General features: G+C 36.1%; 1 protein-coding gene across 2 annotated transcripts in view; it reads left to right on the top strand.

Moving 5' to 3' along the window:
* EML6 (EMAP like 6) overlaps nucleotides 1-12,399 on the top strand; it is a 117,076-nt gene that overhangs the window by 60,713 nt on the left and 43,964 nt on the right. For both annotated transcript variants that reach the window (XM_072857558.1, XM_072857557.1), the window contains exons 11-16: nucleotides 133-300; nucleotides 1,199-1,305; nucleotides 4,437-4,555; nucleotides 5,226-5,412; nucleotides 6,112-6,217; nucleotides 9,804-9,897. In XM_072857558.1, the coding sequence (XP_072713659.1) occupies nucleotides 133-300; nucleotides 1,199-1,305; nucleotides 4,437-4,555; nucleotides 5,226-5,412; nucleotides 6,112-6,217; nucleotides 9,804-9,897 (781 nt within the window). The remainder of the gene's footprint in view (nucleotides 1-132; nucleotides 301-1,198; nucleotides 1,306-4,436; nucleotides 4,556-5,225; nucleotides 5,413-6,111; nucleotides 6,218-9,803; nucleotides 9,898-12,399) is intronic.

The following is a 12,399-nucleotide window of genomic DNA, read 5'->3' as shown; positions in this document are numbered from 1 at the left end:
GTAAGTATTTTTTTGTTTTCAGTTTTCATAAGGGTTTTTAGACTGTGTTTCCATTGAAAGCCTAACTTTCTTTCTTACAGTGTTAATTTTTTTTCTTCTTGCATACTAACAGTTCTATTTTTGGCTTTTTAGGAGCGAAATTTAGAAAATACGTTGGCCATTCAGCACATGTAACCAATGTCCGTTGGTCCCATGATTTTCAGTGGGTTTTAAGTACAGGAGGTGCTGATCATTCTGTTTTTCAGTGGCGATTTATTCCAGAAGGGATAACAAATGGCATCCTTGAAACATCTCCACAAGGTAAAAATGATCTCTTCTTAATTATTTATTAAATAAAATCAACAGAGAATGCAGAACTGTTGAAAAAGCTTTTCTTGAATTAACAGAAAACATTTTTATTATAATTCCCTGGAATTGCATATACTCAGCATGTTTGGGACATTCTACTTTTCATAGACAACCATTTGTTTCAGGCAAGGTACATTAAAAACTCTTCTGCAGTCTGCTGTATTGTATGTTTAGGAATACACAAGAAGTATTTGTCAAAGCGTGTGAAAAAAGACATTCAGAGGGAGATTACTAGATCAAACTCAATTTTCAAAATTAGCCATCTAACTTGCATTCAGAAGTCTGACTACGTATGTTGAATTGTTTAATTTTCTTTTCCATGCAAATTCACATATATATGTGATAGCTGTACTTTAGAATTTTTTTCTTGTTTTATCCATGATACTTACAACATTCTACAAAAGCTATATGAACTACATAGTGGCAACTGCTGAAAATTGGATTCCCTTCAGCAAAAGGGCAAAAATTCACTCTGTACCTGGACAGTTTGGTAAAATACCTGTGTTACAGCAAATCTTCTTAAACACAGTGATCGCACTGAAAGTTTTTATTTACCATTTCTGGATGTTTTCACTCCAAAGCCTGTTAAGAAAACAGTATTCTCTCAGATGATGGCAATGTCCTAGTAACTACTCAGTTATTCTCCTTCCCTTCTGGCCCCAGGCTTTGGAACAAGAGAAACAGAAATGGAATCTGACACATTCAGTCAGCCCACATGATTTTTACAAGCTGCTTAAGCTTCCAAAGTTGTTGAATACTGCTTTGCATGTAGTCTAAATTATATAAAAAGATCACATACTATTTTCTTGTGATTAGATGTGTTATATATTGATTTTTTTTTTTAATGCAGAGGGTGGCGTTGATTCCTACAGTGAAGAATCAGATTCAGATTTATCTGATGTGCCAGAGTTAGATTCTGACATTGAGCAGGAAGCTCAAATCAACTATGATCGCCAGGTGAGTAAAAATTAACACACTGTGCCAAGTACCTGACAATTTATCGTGGCTATTCAGTAAAGATAAGCAAAAGAAGTTTGCAGCTAATTCATCAGACTACTCTAGGAAGATTATTTTGACAGTATTCAGCTGATTATGCAACCAATATACATAAAAACAGAGTTTACTTCAGCTGTAGATGAGAATTTAAAAGGGTTTGGAGAAGAAGCATCAGTGTATATACCATTATATATTAGAATAAAGAATACATCTTGAAAAACATAAATTTGAGAGCTTATTGCTGTCCCCATTCTCATGACAGGTGTTAGAGAAGACTTTTCAGTCCTATCAAATTTAGAATCCCCGTTTGTAGAATACAGCTCACAGAGTTTTTGTATGATTTCTGCATATTCAAAGCAGAATACTCTTAATGAATATTAAGCCTGTATAATACATTTATTTGTGACAGATCCTTCTTTATTGCCGAGGACAACAATGTCCAAGAATTAAAATTGCCCTAGTTTATGAGAACCAAGTAAAATTGGTCTCTAATAATCACTTAATACACTTAATTTTTTTTCTATTTTCAGTACAACTATGTTCTGAGAAAAATTAAGATAGATTGATTTCATGCAAGAAGAAAACAAATCAAATAAATATTCTTTACTGCATTGATTTTTTTCAGGAATGGTAGTATGCTATTACCACTCTTTAACCTGATCTTTCAGTGTTGATTTATGCTTTGTCACTAAGGGCTTGCCTGGTGATCAGGACTGTTATCTGAACTTGGTTACAGTCACCAAATCTGCTGTGCTCGCATCACTCAGGCACTGTGGGACTGCACCCCTTTCTGCAAGGGCTCTCGCTTGGCTGGCCTTGTTACCATGCTCAGCTCTTGGCTCCTCTTCTTTTTACAAAGCAGTTTTACCTTGCTGCTCCCTGGCGTGAGGTTTCACCCAACCTGCATCCTAACAATTTGCACCCACACTGCTATATTAGAAAACGTTATTCAAGTCAGAAAGTTACATGAAGTTTAGAAAATGCCATAATAAAATGTAGTTTTGCCCTTTTTAGGTGCATGGATTATGATTACGCATTTCTGCAGAACTTCTACTTCATTTGGTGTATGGGATATTTAGTTCTTACCTAGCAAGAAACTAATCAGTCCTTTTTCGTTCATCAGGCCATTCCATGGCCGCCTTTATTGCACAGTGCTCGAACGTGTCTCTGAAGACAGAACTATCTTCCTTGTGGTTCTTTCCATTCCATTCATGATACTGAGTGCTTTGCAAACACTGATCTTTATAACAGTCTGTGATGTGGAAGGATGCTGTTATCATTGTTTTGAAAGAAAGGAAACATTAACATCAAATTCTGCTGTCTGTCTTCTGACTTTCGCTTCTATTTAAAAATACCTGGGACCTGATTTTCAGGAGCTGTTGTCATTGTGAATAGAATATTACTTGTCACCTTGTCCTGTTACCTTATCAGTTGCAATGGTGAAGGTCAGAACTTCCTCAGACCAGAACTGGGATCTTGTACTAAGCTTGAAAAATACTGAGCTTGAAAAATACAGCCACTAAGCTTGGTTTAAGTTGGTTTGAGTGATTTAATGGCTGACATAGAGCTGCCTTCTAGAATGTGGAAGGATCACCTTTAACGTTCCATGCTTTATCCAAGGACCATCCTTTGTCTTTTCATCTCACTTTCTAGATTCTGCAATAAATTACGTAGGTACTTCTGACAACAGCTTATTTTACCTCTTCATTACGGAGAGCGATCGTGTTTGCCAAATGCAACAGAGGTTTTGTCAAATTTTCTCCCTCCCCTTTCTTTTACTCCAAGTCTCACTAGAGTGCTTGTGCCATCCTTCTTCCTCCTCTCCTCCTCCTTCTCCTGCTTTTCCATCTGCATTCAAATCAGACAGCATCCTCCTCCACGCTGTCTATGTGTCAAAAAGGACGTCTGGGTTTAAAAACTAAAAGTGAAAAAATAGTCGTAGGCACTTAAACAGCAATATTCCAGGCAGGTTAATGCATGAAAAAGCTAGAAGCAACTTAAAATAGAATCTTATACAGGAAGTGAGAGACAAGCCCAAGCATAAGCTGCACTTTACATTTTGTTAAGTGAAATAATTTACAAAAGCACACGGAAACAAAAACATTAATCTTATTTTGAGAATTGGGTTTGGGTTTGGTTTGTTTTTTTTTTTTAAACGTTATGGATGAAGCAGTATAGAGGATTCTAGATTTTGAGATGCATTACAAAATGATGATCCTATATTCTGTTTCATTGGTAGCATTCACTGAGGAGCAAGAGTAAATGGATGAGAACACTTAGGATAAAGTACAATACATAAGAGTGACAGGCACAATATGTTAAGGCTCTGTTTGCCTACCATTTCAAAAGCTCAGCACATTACCTTGCTTGTAAAAATCCAGTATTCCATCTTTGCAGTCATGTAGATTTCTGTGGGAATGGCAATTTCATTGTCCTTTTGCAAAATCCAAGAAATGTAGGCACAGAAAACAAACAATAAAGCTGTATTTCAGCATTATAATGGATTTTGTTTGGTGCCACAGCTTTGCAGATGCTTCAAACATCTTTAGCAGCTCCACAGAGTTTCAGCATTTCTGAAGGATTTAAATGTATAGTATTTTGTGTCTTTTGTGTATTTATAGAGCTGTAATTCTACTTTGGGATTCTGGACACATGGGCAAATCACCGAAATGCTATTGGTTACTGTGTATTTCACCATAATCCCTACATAGAATTAATTTGTTACGTACAGCTTTGAGTATGTACACTGAAGCACATGTGAAGTTAAAAGACACTTAAAGAGTTCCAGTCAATATTTAAATTCCTTTTCACTAAGTGACACTGGAATCTTCTAGAAAAAATACACTCTGCTGCTGCTACTCCAGACTAATGTTCTGGGCCACTCGCGTGTCAGGGGACTTCGTTGTGTGGAAAACATTTATTATCGTCTGAAGTTCTGTAGGGAGCAATAGTGCCTTGCTCTGTGTTGTAACTACTGAACATCACATTAACGTATATTAAATTTAATAGTTAAAAGAAAGTCACTTTCATTCCTATATACAGATATTTAAAAAATTGGAGATGTGCAATTAACCTTAACAATTATTCTTCAGGTTTACAAAGAAGACCTACCTCAGCTGAAACAGCAAAGTAAAGAGAAAAACCATTCTGTGCCCTTCCTTAAAAGAGACCGAGCGCCTGAGGACAGTTTAAAGTTGCAGTTTATACATGGGTAGAGTAATATTAGATAATATTTGTTTCTTCTGATTGTTAAAACATCCTAGCAATGTTAATCAATTCACGTCAGAGCATTTAGCAAAGCATTTTTCAGTGCTTACCTACAATTAATTTATTTGTCATTATTACTGTGGCTAATTTTTGGAATATCAGACATAGATTTTCTTTTTTCAGTTGTATTTGTTAAGGAGCAAGAGAAGTTTATAATACTGTAGCCATATAATAAATAATACATCAGCATTGCATTTGATAAAATTACATTTTAAACTAGCTGTTCACTGCACCTTATGTTTCCTGGAGCAAAGATTCTCTGTTAAGTTGATCGTGATAGCTGTGGTTTGTAAAGATGCCTGATAGATTTCTACTTGAACCCAAGTCCCTGTAAAACTTATTTGGACACAGTTACCTGTGAATTATATATTCTTTTTGTGAAATTAATACTAATTTAGGAGTTAGGTGCAAAGTAAACCATGAGAAGATTCATGAATGCCTGCACTTAGTGGGAATATTCTCTCTCTGCCTGGATGCTGTGATATTTTTGAGCCAAAGCTGATTCTGCAGATGTACTCTATTCAAGTTAACGCACAAATTGTTTGAACAATTTGTTACACAAAGTACCAGAATAGTTTTGAAACAGAGTATAATTTGGTTTGTATTTACTTCAGTTACAGAGGCTATGACTGTCGAAATAACTTGTTCTACACACAAACTGGAGAAGTAGTATATCATATTGCTGCTGTAGCTGTTGTATATAATAGGCAACAACACACTCAAAGGCTGTATCTTGGTCATGATGATGACATCCTCAGCCTAAGCATTCACCCAGTGAAAGACTATGTTGCTACTGGACAGGTGGGTATTTAGAAGTGATGATCTTAGCGAAACATGGAAATAAATTCCCTTTATAATATATAATTAGGAAAAATGTGGTTCTCTTTGTCCTTCAGTATAATGTTTCCCCCTAAATATGGGTAAGCTGCATATTGTTTCCTATATCCCTGCCAAACTGCTGGGGAGTGCTGGACTGGAAACTCTTTGAGGTGATTATTAAATCATTCCTATATAACAGAAAACCTGCCAATCTTATGCTGTGGCCCTGCAAAAAAATCTTACATTCACTTTGAACCTCTGCTTTCATCTGTGAAATGCAGGAGCTGTATTTTGTCTACATCCTTAGGAGGTTTGGGGGTTTCATTAGTCAGTCTCAGTACTTTCGTACTGTAGTAGCATTCAAAAGCCTTACTCGGATAAAGGCTGTTTTATGTTGGGCACTCTACTGATACCTGGTACTGAATATGATATATTCCGTGTATTCAATATATTCATATAGCATGATAAATGATATAATTAATACGGTAGCAGATCTGATGTTTTAGAGAGTATCTACTGATATTTCTGTAAAAGAGAAAATAGATCTTGAAAAAGATAAAAGAGGGCAAGTGGAAGAGTAGTTACCTCTGGAGTGTTTTGAAGCTGTGATAGTGCTAATTACTGATATTGGTGTGCTTTGAACTTCTATGAGCAGATACTCCGATTAACGCTCTGATTTAGGTTGGAAGAGATGCTGCTATCCATGTTTGGGACACACAGACACTGAAATGTTTATCATTGCTCAAAGGCCAGCATCAAAGAGGAGTGTGTGCGCTGGATTTTTCAGGTGAGCCACAACCTACATTTCTCTAAATGATTAATTAAAAAGCAATCCTTGTGATGAAATCTTAATTTGAATAGCTAGCCGATTTTACAACCAATACAAATTTTACATAAATGTCTGCTGACAGTTTTGATAAAAATAGCGTGTTATAGTAAAGTCAGTCACGGGCCTTTTCTCAATCGATCGATAATTGATTTTTGTGATGTCTAATACATAATACCAAGTGTACAGCTAGGACTCTGGTGGCTGTCTACATGGTGGTATAATAATTTAAAAGCAGGCAGAATGGTGACTTGAAGTGTATAAATGAGATGGAAATGTGATCTGTAGGCTCATCCAGAAATTCTTCAAATTTGCTGACAATTCCCACATTTTTCAGTGAGTTTACAGAAGAAGTAAATATGACAAACAGTTGTCTGCTGTTTCTCCTACTTGTCTTTCTGAGATGGATGACCTAAGTTGTCTCAGTTATCAAAGGGTAATTCCTGTATTCAGCATTGAAAAACATTATCCATATGGTAGTGACTTTACATACTTTTGCATCTTTATAAAAGTGCTTAGAAAGCCGTTCTTCCTTTTTCTATTTAAAAAAAAAAAAGATTACTCTAGCTGAACTATCCTTTTCTTAACTCTGCTTTTTTTCAATTAAACTTAATTTATTTCATATTCTCCTCTCTAGAAATATGGTAAGAATTCATTAGGGCATAGATCACATTTATGAGACAGGACTATACAAAAGAAGTTTTACTTCCACAAAGATAAGTCTGTGGAACAGAGTCATATTCCATTATCAGAAGAGAAGCCTTGGTGTTCATCCAAGAGCTGGAATTCAAATGTGGAATTGCTGATCCACTGTGGCATGTAACCTAGCTCTGAAAGTAGATAGGGTACCAGAAGAAGGGAAAATGGATAAAGATGATCTAATTGACGTAGTGTGCATAGATGTTAAAAAAACTTCTCATTAAGATCACTAGTTGAACTAACATTCATATATTTAGAAAATACTTACTTTGTGGTTTACATTTTTAACAAAAATTAGATCCCTGTACAGATAGTAGTACTCTGTGTATTAGAATCCATGTACCTCTATAAAAGCCTAAAGAATAAGCTGGCCACATATTCTGTGGACATAAATCTATACAAAAATATTAAAGCCCTTTTTTAAAAAGTAGCGACCACTGGCATCATTACAGTGTTGCTTTAGGACCTGATCCTGAGAATGCACATATTGCGTTCCTAACTGGCTTTAGTTCAGATTCTTGGCATAGAGAGGAGCAGATAGTTGTGCAAATACGCACCTCGCTACGGGATCAGAGTGCTACTTTGGTCTTAGGTAGGGAGCTTTCATTGTGTTAATAATAGCTATTTCTAAATCGGGTTCAGGTCACACTACTTGAAGCTTAAAGAAAGAAACCCAAAACTCCGGACCTTTTTTGGCTGTACTTGGTCTGGCAGCTGACTCTATACTACCAGTTCTCTCTGCCCTTACTCACTCAGAAACATCTGCTATTGGCCATTACTGAAAACAGGGCACAGGGCTGGGTCACTTTTGTAGGACCGTTCTGATGATGCTATGATTCGAGGATTATAATTTCATTCATGCAATGTTTGGTTGTGCCCTCTGGTGGCTAATGTAACGTCTATAATTTTGGATAGTAGTCAGAGTGTATAGCCCATATTAGCACATGAAACCTCCTGTTTCAAGTGAATAAAGTTTAAATTGTATTCTTACCAGCAAAATTTTGTCAACATGTTCCATTTACATAATTGAGTTACCCCTAAAAATAATTATTGTCTTCAAAATATACAAATATACCTCTTAAGTAATACATATTACTGCATATTTACCTTTCGTATCAGCTATCTTCATAGTATTTTATCTCACTAAAACTGTTATAGAATAGTTCTTACTGTCTCCTTTGCTTCCTTTTCTCATTAACTTCTTGTCTCCTTGTTTGTGTCTTTATTTTCTTTTTCTTTTTTTTTAATTTTTTTTTTTTTAATAAAGTCAGTTTTGTTTTCCTGTCCTGTTTTTCAACTTCATTCCTTCCTGCCTACTTACACTCCTTCCATCTAGGCCTGTTTCACTCAACTGTGAACTCTTTTCCTCTTTCTGTAATTCCCCTTCTCCTTCTTGACTTGCTTCTCATAGAACTCAGTTGCTAAATACTGTGAGCCCAGTCCAGCTGTGAGGACTATTCAGCCTCATGAACTTTGAAGTAGTTCTAATGGTGTAATTTATACCAGTAGCACTCTTTTTGTTCTTGAAGTCAAATATGCTTAAGCACAGAGTCCTTAACATCTGCTAACTTCTACATGAAGTAACATTCTCAAATCATTGCTTTTGGTTCACTCTTTTGGCCATCTCACCAGTTCTTTACTTCCTCCACCTTTAACTTTTCTTCAGTTAAAAAAAAATAATCAGGTAATCAGCTCCTGGTACAACTTATTCAATTCTCTTATCATATACTTCAGCAATTATGGTTTAGTTTTTTTAAAATGTTCAAAATTCCATGACAGTAGTTTGTCTCAAAGTTTGTAACAATGGTCTTGTTTATCATCATTTCATACACGTAGCAAGGATGCCTAGGTACTGTTGAATTATGTGTGATAGTCTGTTCTTGCTTTTCTTCCTCTCATTATCAGCAGTGCTGTGTCTTTCCTGCAGTAGAAGAGCCGATAGCCAGCAGTTTATTTTAGCCTTATAATTTTCTATCATATTTATAGTTTCATTACATTGCCCGTTAACTTTTAACCACCCATATAAGCTAATAATTCTTGTCACCATTTCAAGCAAAAGAAAAGAAGCATCATCTGATCAGAAGTATTTCAAATAAAATGTAATGTGATTTTGGAGTACTCAGACTTTATGAAATTGACTTTCATTGTCTTCTTTGATCCTACCTGCCTTCCTTGTACTTACACACGGGAATGTTTTGTGTCTGCCTTTGGGAAAGATCAATGGTTTGATAAGGAATACAAATTAAAAACCCCCTAAATTAGGTCAGACATACAAACATAATAGAAGATGATGAGGTCAAAAGAATGCCTTTTCTAGAAAAGAATAGCCTATCTTGTAATCATCCAGTTAATTAAGCAGAAAAATCTTGTTGTGACCTATAACACAACCTGTTCTGTCTCTGATAAGGGGGATGCCATATTTAAAGTCACCTTAGTTCAGAAGAGGAAGGCTAGGTCATGGGTTAGGAGAGTGCTCTCTGAAATCTATGGATTCCAGTTTGATGTGTCATCACCCCATAGGTTTTCGTTTTGGTTCTAGGTATTGCAATATGAATCCTCCTTGGGGATAAAACTGGCAGCGGATATAGACTTCAGTCATCTTAAGAGGCTGGGCAGTTCACTGTCTGTCTCAGTTAATTTGTATAATTCTGTACGCAGTCTACTGTAGGAACTGAAGGCTGTCAGTGAATCTGAACCCTAATCTCTCAAAGTATTAGTTCCTTTTTTTACTTCATTTATAATACATCAGTTGAAATTCAGTTTACAATGTATTTGTTGTGTTCATTGCCTGCTATATTTTCAGCTAAAGCCTTAGCACCTTTAACACTTAAATATTGCTTCTGTACAGCTGATGGAAAATGTTTGGCATCTGTTGGGCTAGATGATAATCATGCCATTGTGTTTTGGGATTGGAAAAAAGGAGAAAAGCTAGCGACAACCAGGTAAGAATACATCTCTGTATAAATGTGCCCTGTGATTACATTTTTCTGAATAGTATCATCTACATGTATTACTTTGTTTATAGGAAAAAACAGAACACCCCTCTGAAAACAGGATGGTGTTTCAGAGCAGTATATCCAGATTAAAAACTTTGGGATCTACATCTTAGTGTTTGGATGTTTGGAATCCTGTGAACTATTCCTGTCAAGAGTTCCCTAGCCCTTCTGTTAGGATAGCTACATTGATATTATAGCTCATGTAATGATTTTCAAGTTAAATTAATATTTTCTCCCAATTTTATTTCCTGATTCATGGCAGAAGTCATCGGAGATGTCATATTTTCCTTTATGCATTAGATGATATGCTGTGTTCTATCAGTGTACATATGCAGATCACTTTTCTAAAAAGAAAAAAGTATTCCCTCTACTATAAATAGGTTTTTCAAGGTCTACTGATCTTGCCTTCCTTCTGAGTCAGCTTTTGCTGAGATAATTGCTCTTTGCAATTACTAACAGAAAGCTTAGCTAATAACCCTGTAGTGAAGAAACTTTTGCAATTGCTTGAAGGGACCGGTGTTGGGAAGAGGATTGGATTATGGTTTACGTGTTTGCTTTTTTTCTTCTAAAATATTGAATTGCAACATTTTTTTTAATACTAAACTAGTTGTACATATTAGAAGACTCAAACTGTTTGAGAACCTGGTTTCTGTCCAGCAAATCAAACGTACCTCTGAGGTCGAGATACTAGAATTGTGTAGAATTCATGTAAGCATGGACTTACATACCAGAAAGGCAAGGAGTTCATTTCATATGCTTTCTGCAACCATATAACATCTAGCATTGGTAGTAGGAATTATTAGTATAACTGCAAAAAAGTGCCTGCAAAAGATACTTTTATGTATTACACTATTATCATTATTACATGGTGATGTGTTCCAGAAGAAATAATCAGATTTTCTCCTGACAGCACTGTCTGTTAGTAGTATACCATTACTGAATAAATAAACGTTTTGATCCAAGTGTGTGTGTACCGTAATCTATATTAGCTATATAATTTTGTCTCGGACATCCACTTTATTAGGCAGCAAGATTTTAAATCCTATTTAAAATTTGTGATGTAGAGCTTGCTTAGCAACAGTGTTGTCTGTGTTGTAAAACATGGCATTTTCCTTCGCTTTCCAATCCTAATTATACTGTCTCCAGACAGATTGTGCTTCAGACTCACAAGTGAAGAAATACCTTATATATTCCCATAGAGACCTGCTAAGCCTTTAAAAACAAGATAATGATGGGCTGTATGGCTACCTGTCTCTTGTTGCTTGCAGGAGAGATATACGATTAAGTACTCAGGTTCTTTTCAGTGTATAATACTATATGTACCCAATGTATCTACTATTATTGCTAATATATTATTTTGAAAATATGCAGGGTCCTCACAGAAAGCATAAAAATAGTTTATCTTCTGCAAAGTTCTAACTGAAATTATTGTTTGTATTTTAGCAGTGCCTAAAAGCAAGTCCCCCATTCTGGTAAGCAGAGTAGGACATATAAAGAGAGAGACAAAAACCAAGACAGGAGAGTTAACATCCAACTTTTAGACATGACCCTCGCATGGCCATGCAGACAAGAAGAATAGAAGGACATCTCCTTGCAATCATATAGACCCTCAGGAAGAATTCATCTAAAGGGCTAAACCTGAAAAATGAAGTGTACATTCACTATGTACAAACACTAATTATGGTTATTCTGTAGTTATTTTATATTTCTTTTTTGTGAATATTCTTTTTGCTTAATCTTCTTGGGATGATTTATTTCAGCATGACTTCTCTGTTTTCTTGTCACAATGTTCAGAATATACTCTTATTGTTTTAATTGCTTACTAGACAGAGAAACAAGCTGTATCATTTATCTTGGCTCTACAATCTGCTGTCTAGTTTCATTAAAATCCTTATTGAGTAAGCGTATGCTGTTAGAATCAAAACGTATCTGAGCTGCTTTCACTAGCTTCTCATGCCTTGTACGCTGATGCAGTGCTGGTCCTGTTTGATCCTAGTGTGTTGTATTAGTGGACTGCAATCCCTAAGGGAGCTGAGGGGGGCATTGTCAAATTTATTTACAATTGAAATCGGTGAACATCACGCTCTTCTCCTCTCTTCATTCTGTAAGAGGAGATGTCCTGTGCCAGTCCCTCGGAACACAAGGACACAAAAACTACACAGGCTTGTATACGTGTTTTGGTCTGACCTTTGTAGGAAATTGGGGTGGAAACGTAGGCCATACAGTCCAGACCTCATGTGTCAGCACTATTCATCCTATCACGCAGGCAGACATACTCTTGTCATTTTACAGCGGACACCCACACTGGGATGCAATTAGTTTGATTTTGGACTTTGGGCAGTACATTTTGCCTGTGTGATAGATGCTTCCAGAAGAAGCAGCATAACCGGCCTGAACTGAAAGGCTGGGCATCATTATAGCAAAGCAGAGGAGCAGGAGAAGGAGGAA

This window comes from Ciconia boyciana, chromosome 3, assembly GCF_034638445.1.
Source record: "Ciconia boyciana chromosome 3, ASM3463844v1, whole genome shotgun sequence".
In the NCBI taxonomy this organism is placed as follows: Eukaryota; Metazoa; Chordata; class Aves; order Ciconiiformes; family Ciconiidae; genus Ciconia; species Ciconia boyciana.
This window is presented reverse-complemented; position numbering and strand designations above follow the sequence as displayed.